Source organism: Manihot esculenta, chromosome 11, assembly GCF_001659605.2.
Source record: "Manihot esculenta cultivar AM560-2 chromosome 11, M.esculenta_v8, whole genome shotgun sequence".
In the NCBI taxonomy this organism is placed as follows: domain Eukaryota; kingdom Viridiplantae; phylum Streptophyta; class Magnoliopsida; order Malpighiales; family Euphorbiaceae; genus Manihot; species Manihot esculenta.
The window spans coordinates 129,236-144,297 of NC_035171.2; the positions used below are offsets into that span (position 1 = coordinate 129,236).

The 15,062-nt window shown below is 32.1% G+C and overlaps 2 protein-coding genes across 4 annotated transcripts; both read left to right on the forward strand.

Moving 5' to 3' along the window:
• Positions 1-3,928: 3,928 nt before the first annotated feature.
• LOC110626460 (phytochrome-associated serine/threonine-protein phosphatase) lies at positions 3,929-14,283 on the forward strand. Of its 3 annotated transcripts, none has more exons than XM_043961775.1 (10): positions 3,929-4,210; positions 5,009-5,304; positions 6,306-6,363; positions 6,836-6,946; positions 7,065-7,115; positions 10,166-10,309; positions 10,382-10,477; positions 10,564-10,635; positions 13,802-13,925; positions 13,997-14,283. In XM_043961775.1, the coding sequence occupies exons 1-9, from the start codon at positions 4,130-4,132 to the stop codon at positions 13,883-13,885; spliced, it is 993 nt and encodes a 330-aa protein (XP_043817710.1). In that variant the 5' UTR covers positions 3,929-4,129; the 3' UTR covers positions 13,886-13,925; positions 13,997-14,283. The 3 variants fall into 3 exon arrangements, with proteins under 3 accessions (XP_043817710.1, XP_043817709.1, XP_021628066.1); XM_021772374.2 differs by having other exon boundaries at positions 3,936-4,210; positions 5,009-5,155; positions 5,237-5,304; positions 13,802-14,283; XM_043961774.1 differs by having other exon boundaries at positions 3,930-4,210; positions 13,802-14,283.
• LOC110626461 lies at positions 10,642-13,795 on the forward strand. The gene is made up of 2 exons (XM_021772375.2): positions 10,642-11,955; positions 12,039-13,795. The coding sequence occupies exons 1-2, from the start codon at positions 11,841-11,843 to the stop codon at positions 12,392-12,394; spliced, it is 471 nt and encodes a 156-aa protein (XP_021628067.1). The 5' UTR covers positions 10,642-11,840; the 3' UTR covers positions 12,395-13,795.
• Positions 14,284-15,062: the final 779 nt, after the last annotated feature.

Consider the following 15,062-nt stretch of genomic DNA (forward strand, 5'->3'; position numbering starts at 1 on the left):
GACCATAAAGCCTAGGAATTTGTCCTATCTGATAAAGAAGGCACATTGCGCTGGGTTTAATCTCATAATTGTGAGTCTGTTTTACAAATAATAGTAGTCAAACAAAAGTGCAGAGTCAATTATACACCTTTTAAAAGAGTCTGCATCTCATCTATCAGGTCAAACAAACACCAAATACACCTAGTAATATCACGTACTATATGGCATACATAATCACTAATAATCGCAATTATAGTCTTAGAATAAAACTTATCATTCCATACGATATCATAACAAAATTGGAAATCTCTCTTAGAGGGGACATACTTGATATCATTAATAGCATGTAGGGGTGAGTTCTGCATAGAATAAGCAGTACGATGTAATTGCGAGAAGTCAAAGAAGATTCAAGACACAACTTTCAGAGGCTTTGAGGCCATTTTATAAAAAACACATTGATAACATTTTCTTCTAAATATGTCAAATAGTTAAAACGGTAAGAGATATAAATATATAACTCTTGGGTTCAATTTCCATTGATTTAATAGAGCTACCACCATAAAAGAAAATTTGAAAAGCCAATCGAGATAACTTATAGGTACAAAGACTAGCAAACTAAATTAATCGATCAGAAAAGCAGTTGAAGAACCATACAAAACAATATTTTCAGACTAAATTAAATAATACAAGTAAAGTACTATGAAATAAACGTCAAAGAAAATACAAGTAAAGTAAATTAATCGATCAGGGGCAGGAGTCCGACTCGCAGAGACAGGGACAACAACTTGGAAAACCACATGAGTCACATCTGCCATGGACTTACTAGCCTTGAATGCTTCTAGCGTGGCTTTTATGTTTTTATGTTCTCTCTAGACAGGGTAAAGATCTTTGGCAATTTGAGGTTGTCCATGGGCGAGGTAGAAGCTGGAAAAGAGAAAATAACACAAGTCAGAATTTAGAATAATAGAAAACCATAAAAGAAAAAACAAGAAAACAATTATTAACAATACTAGCTTTTCGGCAGTCCTATAGGTTAGACATAAACATGCACTTCTTGACACTATACTTTTTCTGTACAGAGGTCAGTCGAAGAAGGTAGATTTGGTCCATCAGGGCCAGCCGAGAAAGGTCATTGCAGTCCTGAGGGATCTCCCTTTAACAAAGATCAACATCCCAGCTGATCTTTGAGCTCTCCTTTAGCTTGACCACCACGAAGGCCTCATCCCAGCCTTTTTATTAAATTTTTATACCCAGCAAAGATGGAAAACCCCCGGGAAACAAAATAGTAAAACCCATGGTTAGCTCGGACGAGACGGAAGGAAGTGGAGAACAGAGCAACAGAAGGGGAAAAACCCAACACAGGCTAACCGATTCAAAGGAGCACATGAAGAGGATAGAATTTGTGGATAACAGTGAAGGGTCACGCTGAAATGGGTAAAAATCTTGATGAAAAAAGGGGTGAAGGGGAAGGTTAGCCCAAAATCATATTGCTTAATGAAAAAAGTTAAGCTGCGACCCTGCTGTAGGTCTATCAAGCCTGCCGGAGGCGGGTTGGGAAGGACAATTCTTTCATTACGAAGAGGAGCCCTGATTCTATAAATGGAGGTATCGATGTACTCGCTGCAGAAAAAATTAGAAAGGAAAGAAGGAGCGATAGAGGATATCAAATTCATGACATTAGGAATTCTAACGGAAGCCATGAGAAGAGTGAGACGTATCTCAGAGCAGAGATTGCAGAGGTGAAAGAGAACAAGTTAACGGGAGCAGAGCAAGAATAAGAGTCGAGAGCAAAATCGAGAATACGAATTTGAAATGGGTAAAGGCAGAGAGAAGATATTTTGATAAAAGCATTTCTAGAGTCGCGCAGTCGTAATTGAGACTTCGAGATTTACCCCCTCATTAATCATGGAATAACTAATGAGCAGGTAAAGGGGCACTTAATGATCACTGGGTCTCTGCTACTCGAGCCACAATCGAGTCCACGTAGGAGAGGCAGACCGTAACCCATCAGAGTCCAATATGCAAGCCTGTCCTTTAGCACGTAGCCTAGACCACGCTCGAACAGATCGAGCAGAATGGGGCTCAGGCCCAATAGAGAAGGATCCAACTCACCGTCAGTAGGGAAACAGACCCCTCCATGTCTAGAATCATGTCAGCATGGGTGCTGTAGAGAATTAAATAGCCGCCTGATAATGGAGAAAGGAGACGGTGCGTCTATAGGTACGGTTCTATATGATAGCGACACGTGGTACTATAGTAGAGTGGCGGTTATACATCACTAAAAAAATAATAATAAAAAAAAAATAAAGGAAAAAGGCGTGAACCATTCAGATTAAACTTACATATGTGCTCAAAACCATACCCTCTTCTGAACCTCAGATTATGAGTGGACTTATACTTTTTGTGAGCGAACATAAACTTACCTATAATCCCTAATTAATTTTAGGTCACTTTTGTTAAAAATAATTATTTATTAATTTATTAGTACATATTCAAATTATGTATATAGAAAATAAAATTTATTAGATTAATAAAAATTTAATATGGGAAATAAAATAATAATTAAAATATGTAATATATTATTTTATTTAATATTATTAATGATGTAAAAGTTTTGATATATAAATAATAAAAATATAAATACTTTTTTACTAATAATATTAAATATAAATTCTTAATGAAATATATTAATATATAAAATTTTAGATAATAGAAATTTATTTGTAATATTTATTACCTACATTATACATAATAAATATAAAATATATTTATTTTTAATATAAATTTTAAAAGAACTATTTGCATGAAAAATTTAAAAATTTTGCTATTTTATAATTTAATTTAAAATTATAGATATTAATAAAATTGTTTAAAATTATAAATTTTGTTGTAATTATATCAAATTTTAAAATTTAAATTATATTATTATATTCATATATTACGTTAATAAATGTTATTAATATAAAAAATTTAAAATTTTTATTTATTTTATAATTTAATTTAAAATTTTAAAAATTAATATAATTCAACTCAAAAAATTTTTAAACTTATTATTTTTCATAATTAAATGTATAAAATCTTATTATTATCCTTCATTTCTATTGTTTGGTGAAATAAACTATAATAAAACTTATTTTTATTTTAAATTTTAATTCTCTTAATTATTTTAAATTTTAATTATATATATTCTTAATATAATGTATCTAATATATTTCCGAATATTAATTTGTATTATTAAATTATAATAAAAGATTAGTAGTATAATGGTAAATAGTAAAATTTATTTTTTTTATTTTTTATTACATTAACATAAATTTTTAATAATAAATATAATAAAATTTATTATGATAAATATTTAATAAAATATTTAAAAAATAAAAAAATTAATAAATATAAGATTTGTTATAATTTTTATTGAAACAAGTGGTAAATAAAAAGAAATTAAAATTATAATTTTTCACATAAAAAAAATAAATTTAGAGATTTTAAATTAAATTATATTAATTTTAAAAATTTTAAATTAAATTATAAAATAGTTAAAAATTTTAAATTTTTTATTAATAATATTTATATATGTGATACATGAATATAATAATATAATCTATATCAATTTTTTTACGTTAAAAATACTATAGTAAATTCAAGTTTTAAATTTAAATATAATTTTAATAAAATTTATAATTTTATTAATTTTTAAAATTTTAAATTAATTTATAGAATAGTGAAAATTTTAAATTTTTTATGTGAATAAATTTTTTAAAAAATATATATTTTATTAATAAAAAAATTAAAGACCTATATTATAATTTCTGTTTTTTAAATTTAATTTACTGTTTAATATTTAAAATTTTAAATATAAATGTGAATTAAATAAACATTTTTTTTTTTTTTAACAATTGGCCATTTGGAAAGTAAAAACGAAAACAATATGTCGTAGCTCGATAAGTACCAGATCTGTTCGACTTTTCCTCCTCACAGAAATTAATATAAATATGGAAAATTAAAATGGAAAATTTTCTCACCCTCTCCTCTTTCTTGCTCGAGGTTTTGTTTTTCTTTCCGTTTTGTTCGTCATCGGTGTTGTTTGTTGGGTTTAACATCCTAGAAGAAACTAGAGAAAGAGAGTAACCAAATCCAAACTCAGTAACAGATGGATTTGGATCAGTGGATAGCCAAGGTAAAGGAAGGACAGCATCTGTTAGAGGATGAGCTTCAACTTCTCTGCGAATACGTAAGTTTTCTTCTCTCTCTCTTTCTAGGGTTTATTGTCTTTTCTTTCTCTACGTTACGGCCCTCGTCTTTTTTACGAATGGAATTAGGGTTTACGTCTGCTTCTTTGCTTTAGTTTCCATTCCTTAATATTCGTCTCTGGAAACAATACAGAAATTTATAAGAAATTCTGATTTTGAAGTTCAGTTTCAGCCCTTCATCAATTTCTATTCCTACTAAAACAGACTTATATTCTTTAATATTTGTTTTTGTGTGTTCTCATGACTTCCATTTCTTTATTTCCTTTTCAAGCCAAAATGACTGTTAGGTCTTTTTCATTAGTGGATGAGACTGGTGTTTAGACATTGTGATTGCTGTTGTTTTGGTTTCTGCCAATGGAGAATTTTGCTGTGACACATTTGGAATTTTGTAACATCAAGACTTGCCTTGGGTTCGTCTTGTAACAATCCAAATGATGGAAAACGTAATGCTTGCAGGTTTTGTTTTGTGCAGCTGCTTGTGCTTGTATTAATTAATTACAACTGGCAACTCTTTATTATGTATCTCCTTTTTCTTTATCTCTCTTTTTTCTATAAGCATCATTGGTATCTATTGTTATAACTTTTAGGTTCTAATACAAATGAGTTTAAATTATTTATGTGCTGTCAAAATGATTTCCTCAAATTATGATGAAGAACGGTTGACAGTTCACCGCCATCAATGCATTTTGACACAAATTTAGTTTTTTTTTTTTTAATTAAAAAAAAAATCTCAGAAAGTTCAAAATTTACTTAGTTGACATTGCTTGTAAACAACACAGGTAAAAGAGATCCTCATCGAGGAGTCCAATGTGCAGCCTGTTAACAGTCCAGTCACTGTTTGTGGGGATATTCATGGCCAATTTCATGATCTAATGAAACTTTTCCAAACTGGAGGTCACGTTCCTGAGACAAATTACATTTTTATGGTAACTTTTATTCTCACTATTGGTCACTTTTTTGCATATTATCTGCAGTTTCACAAGCTTAATATTCCTAATGCTTTGCAGGGAGATTTTGTTGATCGAGGTTACAATAGTCTTGAAGTTTTCACTATTCTTTTGCTTCTTAAAGCAAGGTACACCTTTATATTGTGTCCATTTGTTATCAAATTTTCACATGACATGTCTATTTTTTATTTTCTATAACCACCACTTTGCTAGGTGCACTTCTGTATCTGTGCTTGTTTTGGTAACTTGTGTTATCACTCAAACTACTCTCACTCCTCTGCTGGATAAAGCACATTCTTTCTTGGATTTTGCAAGTGAAATGATCAAAGGTTTGTAAATCTTAGTCATCTTTATACAGACTAAAGATCAAACTGGTGTAGAGTAGGATGGACATATGAAACTGCAGATTTTGTATAGCAGTTGGATCATTTTTTCGGAGTAAGTCATTTTAAAAAGTGAATTGTTTTGATCATTTCTATTGAAAATACAATTGTACAAGTGGTAGAAATTTAGACAAATGCATTTGTGGCGTACTCTTTTGATTAGTGAGTAGTGTATTTGCTGGGCAATATAGGATGATTCACGGGATTGAATGCTTTGGAAGATTCTCATGTGTATGCTTTCAAACTTTTACATAGTTCATTCCTGTACTTTATACTAGTTGTTTGGTATCTTCCCATTAAAAGCTGAGGTAGGACACAGCTTATGGATGAGATTCACTACTTAGTCTATTCTGTTAGCTTGATGGGTTTTCTGGTGTAGTATAAGGTTCAAAGCTTAAGGATGGTATTTTATTCATCATCCTTCATTCTGCCAAATCACAGAGAAGAAATCACAGCTTGTATACCATTGTAATTGAGACTGTAGAGCTATAGAAAGACTATTTTGCTAGCAGTGGCCTTGAGATCGTTTGATATATTGGCATGTTGCCAACCAGTTAATTTCAAATTTTATTGTTGTTGGTTGTCTCCACAAAGGCTCAAAATCTAAAACATAGAAAATTTGACAAGCTCTTGCTAGCTGTGGGCACTTTTGCATGGAAAGCTGTTTCATGAAGGAAACCTGAATTTTGCTTCTACTTGCTTATCTAATATTGTTTTATCTATCTTTTCCTGGCTTATATTTATAGATATCCTGCTAATATCACGCTTTTGCGAGGAAATCATGAAAGTCGACAACTTACTCAGGTATACATTTAGTTAAATTATCATAATATAATCACCGAATTGATTTTTCAACTGGAAGAAAAAATTTTAAGACTATCAAGATTCAAGAAATGCAAGCTTTCTTAATCTGAGGTCTACTAGTAATTTTTTGAGTTTGATTGGGTACTATGTATCAATGGATAAGCTGTTTATTTGAATTTTCAATCTTTCGCAGACCTGCCTTTATAGCTGAGTCAAACTCTATAACAGGAATCTACTTTATGTTTTATTAATTTGGAAGTCTTCTTCTTACTTCTGTTGTCGATTTCAATTGTTTTTAGGCATATTCTTGAGTAAATTCAAAACTTACTGTTTCTGGAAAAGTTTGAGTTCTGTGGAATCTGGATTTTGTTACTGGCGATGTATTCAATGCAGCTATAGCACAAGGAATGAGAAATGTAGAAATTGTGGGATTTCTACCCCATGATCTCATACTAAATTTTTGTTTTTGTAGGTGTATGGCTTCTATGATGAGTGCCAGAGGAAGTATGGTAATGCCAATGCATGGCGGTATTGTACTGATGTTTTTGATTATCTAACACTCTCAGCAATCATAGATGGCACTGTAAGCCTCCTTCCCTTCTCCCTTTCATTTCTTATGCTCGAGTATGTAGGTATGCTGTTTTACTTTTTCAATCTGCATCACTAAATCTACATTTGAATCTTGCTTTTTTATGTTGTAGGTGCTTTGTGTCCATGGTGGCCTTTCTCCTGACATTCGTACAATTGATCAGGTGTGTTTTGTCCTTCCCTCTGTTCTTACTAGAAAGTCATGTTGGTAGTGATACACTCTAATTTTTTTTAGTATATTCTAATCATGGTTTTAAATAACGGTTACGTAATGAGTTACGTAACGGGTTTTTGGGGGACCGTTACTCAGTTACCCCGTTATACAATGGCCCTCCTTGATTTGCAGGCATAATGGCCGTTACCTAACAGTAACATTCGTTACCGACTGTTAAAATTCTTTTATATCCTTCCTCTTTTGTCTCCTATTCTCATTTTCATTAGTTTCTACACTTTTCAGCAGCTTTAAAGGCTATATTTTTTAAGTTTTCTCTTCCCTTTCTCTTTCAAATTTCAATCTTCCCTGCATATTTCTCATATAAACTTAGATCCATCATAAACTACTCTATTTCCAAACTTATTTCTTCTAAAAAGTTAGATAAATTTTATCTATTTTAGTTCTTATAGAGTAAAGTGTTAGTTTTGAGTTAGAATTGCACTTTGAGCTAAAGATTATGTTGGTTTTTCTTATTTTAAACTATATGATGTTTAACTTAAAGTTAAATAATCTATATTTTATGCATTTATGTTTATTATGCATTTGTATATCATTCTGAATTAAATCTAATTAATATCATTTCATTTATGAACTTTGTAAATTTTTTTGAAAAATTTGTGTAGCGCCAAGCCATTGCCGTTATGTTATAGCTGTTACAGGCTTGTTTCCGTTAACCACAGCCGTGACCGCGATTTAAAACTATGATTCTAATTATTTTCTCTATCAATAATCTGTTCTCCATGTTTGGATTATTCGCATTAGACATAGATATTCATTCGGGGTTTCCTGATGAACAAATAGGGAATAAATCTAAACTCATACAACACATTTTCTTCCAGAATTTTTTTTCCCGTGTATAGAAAAATGTTCACCGAGATTCAATTCAAACTTCCAAGTCATTTAATTCACGTTAAATCATAGATATGTAGCTAATGTTTTAAATGCATAACAACCTGACAACCTGTATGTGATTGATATTTGAAAGGCAAGCATATTGCTTTCGGTGAATCCACTGTGATTCAGATATCACTACGGAATGGTAGCATGTGAGGTGTAATGACTTTTGCAACCTGTCTGAAACAGTTAGCCAGAGGAGGAAAAGGAGAAGAATAAGAAGGGGAAAATAGGCGATGAGAGTATTTGGATATCGGGGAGTGACAATGTTTGAACAAAATGATCTTTTGCTTGGATCTTTTTATTTAATCATCATTTTAAACCATAAGGAAGATGAATAAGGGAGGCAGCTTGGCTCCAAATGAAGTGTATTTTTTTTGGGAGGGGGGGCGGACAACGGAACATGTTTGCTTTCATTACATTTTTGAAGACCTAACGTGTGACATGGGGTGGCTTTTGTTCTTTCAACCCAATACATACATAGTATTAGGGTTATTTGTATGAACTAAAATTTTGTGAAGAAATTCAATTGAATTCTAGATCGAATTAATTTGAATGAATTTTTGTTTAGTTTGATATAATCTAAAATGCATAATTCAATTGAATTTCATATAATTTATGTTTGGTTTAATTTCAAGTTAAAATGTATTTGCTCTCATAATTATCTATTATAAACAAATATTACTCATAATAAATTTATAATAGTAATTAACAAACATTATTTTAAAATATAATAATAATAATTAATAAACATATAATTTGCCTATAAATTAATAAGAGTTTATGGTTTTTATTTAATAAATAAAAGGTAATTGCTAAATTTGGGTTAAATCTAACTCACTCCAAAGCTAGTTGAAGGATTACTCAATAGGAATATCCTATAAGGGGCACATTACCTTTTTTTTTAAATCAATGTGGGATTCAACATACTCCCTTTGGGCCCAGAAATAAATTAGAGCATGAAATATTTAAGGGAAAGATGGAGAGACTCCGATATCATGTTAAATTTGGTTTAGCTTTAACTCAGCTCAAAAGCTAGCTTAAGGGGTGAGGGGTGCCCAAGATCCTTATAAGAGGTACATAACTCCTATCCTATCCCAATGTGGGATTTAACACATCTCTTACATCCAAGAATAAACTAGAGCCTCTTACATCCAGGAATAAACTAGACTAGAGCGCAAAATACTTGTGGGAGGCTCTGATACCATGTTGGACTAGCCCTAATTGGTTTAGGGGTTATGTGTCCCTTGTAAGTGTACTGGCACTTCTCCCTGTTGAATTGAATTAATTTTTGAGATGATTTAGATCTGGTCTAAATTTAACATAGTATCAAAATTTTCTTATCCGTGGGCCTTCCTTAAGTATTCCAGGCTCAAGTTTTTTCTTGGACGTGAGGGGTGTGTTGAATCACACATTGATTTGGGACAATGATTATGCCTCACTGACCCAAAAGCTAGCTCAATAAAAATGTGAGTTAGGTATGATCCAAATCTAACAGTAGTATTAAAAATTTAGAAAATGTTGAAAACATAAAGTTAAAATAAGTATTTTTAATTATTAGTATTTAGTTTTTTATATAAAGAATGATAATTGGGAAATGTTTTTGATATGGGCTTTTTCGTTCATAAAATATTTTTATGTAAGTTCTATGAATCATTTCAACTTCCATGAAATTTTATATCATTTCAAATTCCATCAAATTTATAGGAATTGGTTTTTTTTGTTCTGATCTACAGAATAGAATTCCTGAAATTGAATTCTGCTTTTTATTCAAAATGAACAGATGGAACATAAAAATCAATTGAATTCCACAAAATTTAGAGGCAAGAAATTGAACCAAACGGGAGGAATAGTAAGCTTTCATTTAGGTTTATGTTCAGAGAACAACGGCTCATGATAGTGGCAGTTGATTCTGTTACACCATTTTTTATTCCAAAATATTTCTGATTCTATTATCTAAACCCTGGATGTAACACACTCTCCATTGTAAGTGCATATGTTTATAGAAAGAGAATCCTTAGTGTGTTGTTATGTGACCTGTTGGCTCTTTCTTATTTTTTCATGGATGGTAATGTGAAACCTGGCATTTTGCCGGTTACTTGGCAGATAAGGGTAATTGAACGCAATTGTGAAATTCCACATGAAGGGCCATTCTGTGATTTAATGTGGAGTGATCCTGAAGATATTGAAACATGGGCAGTTAGTCCCCGAGGAGCAGGTTGGCTATTTGGATCCAGGGTTACTTCTGAGGTAATGTAATCTGATATCAAATTTAATAGAATAACGTCCTACTTATCTTACACTTCTTTCTTTTTCCTGCAGTTCAATCACATTAACAATCTTGATTTGGTTTGCCGAGCACACCAATTGGTACAAGAAGGACTTAAGTACATGTTTCAAGATAAAGGCTTAGTAACTGTAAAGACCACAAACCTTTTCCTGTCCATGTGATTGCCAAATATATTTAATCAGTTTGGTGAAATGGTAGTTCCATTACTTTGCAGGTCTGGTCTGCACCAAATTACTGTTATCGCTGTGGGAATGTTGCTTCTATATTAAGCTTCAATGAGAACATGGTAATTGTTGCAACTTTACACGCTGTCATTTTTTGTAGGATGACTGGGAGAAGAAATTACATAGTGATATCAATTGCATTTATAATGCTATGGAATCTGAGGATATCTACCTGTTCATGGGCATGTAATGTGAGCTTGTTGTCAAATGTTCAAACCTAAATTTTTCAAAATATCAGAGAAAGGATTACTTGAAACCATTCTAGGACTCCAAACTGTCCTTTAAACTTTTGCATTCTTCATAGATGAATTATTACTCTTGCAGGCACAATGAGTAAAACGGCTTTTATTCATAATTGAGCACATATTAGGGCCTAACCAAGTGTTACATATAGGAAGAAAGGGTTCATGAAGTACTTTTGCTGTAAAAATAATAATAATGTTTTAATAAGTGGTTAAATGAAGGCAGCTGGAATTTAATTAAAGATTTTTTTTTTTTCTGAAGATAGAAGATAGTTTGTTAGGAAGAAGCAAATGGTGGGAACAGTAAGTTCTTTACAGGAATACCTGTATGTATTACAGATTAGTTTGTGTAGAAAGATTCTTTCAAGAATCAATAAGTATTATCTTATTTCTTTCAATTTCTTCTCTCTCTGTCTGCTTCTTCCTCGTTCCTCTTCCCTTCTTTCTCTATTTATCTGAAGTTTCTGATCTTTCTAGAATGGAGAATTCTGTTCCTCAACAGTTGGTATGAAGCTTATTTTTTTGGGTAATGTTTCAAATCTACTCAAGTGAAGTTGCAATTATGGCTTGGTGCATGGCAGGCCCTTAATTCTATGTTCTTTTTTCTTGAAATTGCAGTTTTCTCTATTCTTCTTCTTCTTCTTCTTCTTCTGTTCTACCTTCTTCCTTCTCTCACAAAAAATTTCTTCCATTCTTCCATCTAATTCTTTTTTCCTCTTTTCCTGAAATTTCCTCTCCCTATCTTCCTTCTATTTCTCTTCCCTTTTCCCTGTTCAGGTTTCTTTTGTTCTTCACTTCTTCTTCCTTTCTTGGAATCTTCTTCCTAATTTTTATTGTTTCTTGAAGTTCTAGAAATTATTGAAATTCCAGATTATGCTGAAACCCTGTTCTTGAAGTTCTTGAAATTCTAGATTTGAGTAACAATCATAAGATTCTTTTATCAGCTGGTTTTCTTTCACTATTTCCTTCCTCAAATTTTCTTTCTCAGTTTCCTTTGGGAACAAAATGCACCCAGACATCAGACCATGGAATTACAACCTTGGCAACAGAACAAATTGCAAGTCTTTTTGAACATTTTGAGAGAGGCATTCAAAGGCCAAAAAGAGCTGCTGGAAAAAATAGAGCAGAGATTGGAAAATGGTATGAAAATTTGGGAAATTTTGCAATCTGTAATAATGGAGTGCAAGAAGTCGCATTAGAATCTAGTCTTGAATGTTTTGCAGTTGACAAGAGTCATCAAGAATGTTCCAACCTTAAGATGATGTCTCATCTTGATGAAGGTCAAGAAGAGGTTGATGCTGTTTGTGATGGAGTGGAGGGGCAGGTTGATACTATTGGAGATGGAGAGGAGGTTGTCCCATATCAATCAGATTCAAATGGAAATGAAGACATGGCTGCTGAGGTTCAAGACAACATATGTGTTGAAGTTCACCAAGCAACAACTCTTATGCACTTAGGATCATTAGAAAAATTCAAAGATCAGTCTGGTGCTGAGATGGGGCAAGGCTTTATTGTTGATATGTTTGGTGTAAGTGAGGTTATAAGGAGACTGATGAAGATGGTGATGACGGGCAACTAGAGTATGCAATGGGGAAAATATGGGCTGAATCTAAAGTAATTGCACAACTCATTCCCAAAACTGGAAGTTTTTTTTCTGCAGTACTTCTCGGGGATGTTTATATATATATATATATAAAAAGGTGTGACTGCAAGTGTGAGTGTTGGAAGCAAGTGGCAGTATGAGTCCAGCTATTGCAATCTTATCATTCTCGTGGAAGATGAATGGGAAATTTCTGGAAGAAAAAGGAAAAGAGTTAAGACATGGAATAGTATCTTGAAATAACAAGCATGGGAAATTTTGAGAAAGAAAAGAAAAAAAGTGAAGTCTTTATCAGTTAAAAGTTCATTCTTCCAGCTGAAGATGAGGAAGCCCCTGAACTTTCAGTCGAACTCTATGGACTGTTTATATGCTACATAGGACTGTTATCAGCCAAAGGGTGTTACAGATGAGGACTATCACCGAGGATAGTCAACCAGTCTTCGTTCAGTGGACTTTACCAGCTGAAGATGCAACTTGGAAGACTAGAACCTTCATTCAGACTCAGTTTTCAGAATTCAAGAATTCTTGGATTCATGGGGAGGGTATTGTTACATATAGGAGAACAGGGTTTAGGAAGATATACTTTCGGGGTGAAAATAGTAATAGTGGAATAAATAGGTGGTTAAGTAAAGACAGCTGGAATTTAGTTAAAGATAGTTTGTTAGGAAGAAGCAAATAGCCGGGAACAGTTATTTCTTTACAGGAATACCTGTTTATAAAGAAGTTTGTATGAAAGAAGACTCATGCAAGAATCAATATTGAAATATCATCCTCTCTCTCCATTTCTTCTCGCTCTCTGCTTCTTCCTCGGTCCTTCCCTTCTTTCACATTTCTCTGAAGTTTGTATACTTTCTGGAATTGAGAATTTTGTTCCACAAATCAAGCTACCCATAAAATATTGTTGGAGAATATTTCTACAGTCTTCTGTTTTCTTGCAATCAAATTATATGCTGAAATTACCACAATTGTCTCGCTGGGCTTGTAGGAATTCTATCCTGTGTACTGTAACATTTAGTGGGGTATTGTGTGTAATTAATATCTTGGGAGCATGTCTTGGTGCATATATTTTGTAAAGGGACATTTTTATGCCATTTTGACCATAAGCTTTTTGTTTTTTTCCCCTTCTCTTTGTAGTAAGGAGGCCCAGTTAGTCTTGGGCTGTATAATTGTAGTTAATCTGTACCCATAGTCTCCCCAAGCAGCCTGTGCCTATGCGTTCAAATTGCTGTCTATGCATTGAATCCATTGCTAAATTGTTTAGTGTTGTTGTAAATGTGCTTAGATTAACGTGTGTACATGCTCATGCTTTTCAACTTGGAGCATTCTTTAATTTGTGAATAGTGCCATATTTTGTGAATTCATGCTCGTTTTGTGTTATTTCTTTAGGAGAGAGAGGTGAAATTTTTCACCGAAACAGAGGAGAACAACCAGATGAGAGGACCCAGAACAGGAGTTCCTTATTTCTTATGATGAGGGATTCATTTGCTGCGCTGCTTGTAAAATTGCTGAAGTAATGTGACTACTTATTGTTGGGAAAGATATGTAACCGGAAAGGTGGTCCTTATTTTAGATGTTTTGCAGGTAGACCTTGCATTTGCTTGGGTTGGTATCTTCCCCACCACATTAGGTTGCTTTTGTGATTTGTGGCTTCTGTTCCGTGTCATGGTTTCAAATTGTTACATTATTTTTAATTAGATGATGGCCTTTTCTTCCCCCTCCTATTAAGTTATACTTGAGTTTCTTATCTTAGCCCATGGTTAAGTGGTGTATCAGTATTCTCTGTTATTTCATGATCAGCAACAATCGACTTTCCTTCCATTGTTGCTTGAATTATATGGGATCATTTATTGGAGCGTTGTATTGCCTTACATTTCAAACGTCTTTTTCCCCAAGTTGAACGAGTTTGCATTCCCCACCATATGAGGATATGTACTAGTCTAATAAATTATGCCACTCAAATTTTCCAAATTTAATTACTTTGTGCTTCTTTATTGCGTAGATTTAAATTATTTAATTTATTTTACTAGGAAATGAATTTCATAATATACTCGTATCTACTGTTTTTTTTTTTTTTTGAAATTCTACCCGTATCTACTGTTACCTATTCATTTATCTTTTTAGATTAATAAAAAATAATTGGCTGACGCATTTCTTTTTAACATGAAATTATTTTTGTTCGGAAGCATGAACAACTCTACTAGTACTGTATTTTCAAATTTTGAATAGAGCTAAAGATGACTTGAGTCTAGCTGAGCATGAACAACTCTACTATTTCTCTTCTAGTACTCTATTTTCAACTTCACTAAGATATTTTTTGGTCCGTTGACTTTAAAAAGACTTTCTTGTTTATAGCCATATTATTCAAAACTTTAATTTGCACATTTGGCCAAAATTTTAAAGTTTACAGATACTTTTATTTAAGATTTGAATTAAAATAAGAGAAGTTGCGGTACAAGTAATTTTTTTAGGGATATTGAATAAAAATTCAGACATTTACAATCATATATATTTAGATTCAAAACCTTACATTTTGCATAATAAATTTATTTTTTTTATTTTCATAATTAAAATATTAAATTAAATTAAATTTTAAAAAGTTAATATTTTTTCAGTTTCATAATTTTTATATTTTTTTATTATCTCAAAT

What these genes read in the sequence shown, in the direction of transcription:
- LOC110626460 (XM_043961775.1), top strand. Translation starts at nt 4,130, where the DNA reads ATGGATTTGGATCAGTGGATAGCCAAGGTAAAGGAAGGACAGCATCTG. An exon ending in ACATTCGTACAATTGATCAG is followed by an intron (nt 7,116 to 10,165) that starts GTGTGTTTTGTC and finishes GTTACTTGGCAG; the next exon opens with ATAAGGGTAATTGAACGCAA. An exon ending in AAGATAAAGGCTTAGTAACT is followed by an intron (nt 10,478 to 10,563) that starts GTAAAGACCACA and finishes ATTACTTTGCAG; the next exon opens with GTCTGGTCTGCACCAAATTA.
- LOC110626461 (XM_021772375.2), top strand. Translation starts at nt 11,841, where the DNA reads ATGGAATTACAACCTTGGCAACAGAACAAATTGCAAGTCTTTTTGAAC. An exon ending in AGAGCAGAGATTGGAAAATG is followed by an intron (nt 11,956 to 12,038) that starts GTATGAAAATTT and finishes AATGTTTTGCAG; the next exon opens with TTGACAAGAGTCATCAAGAA.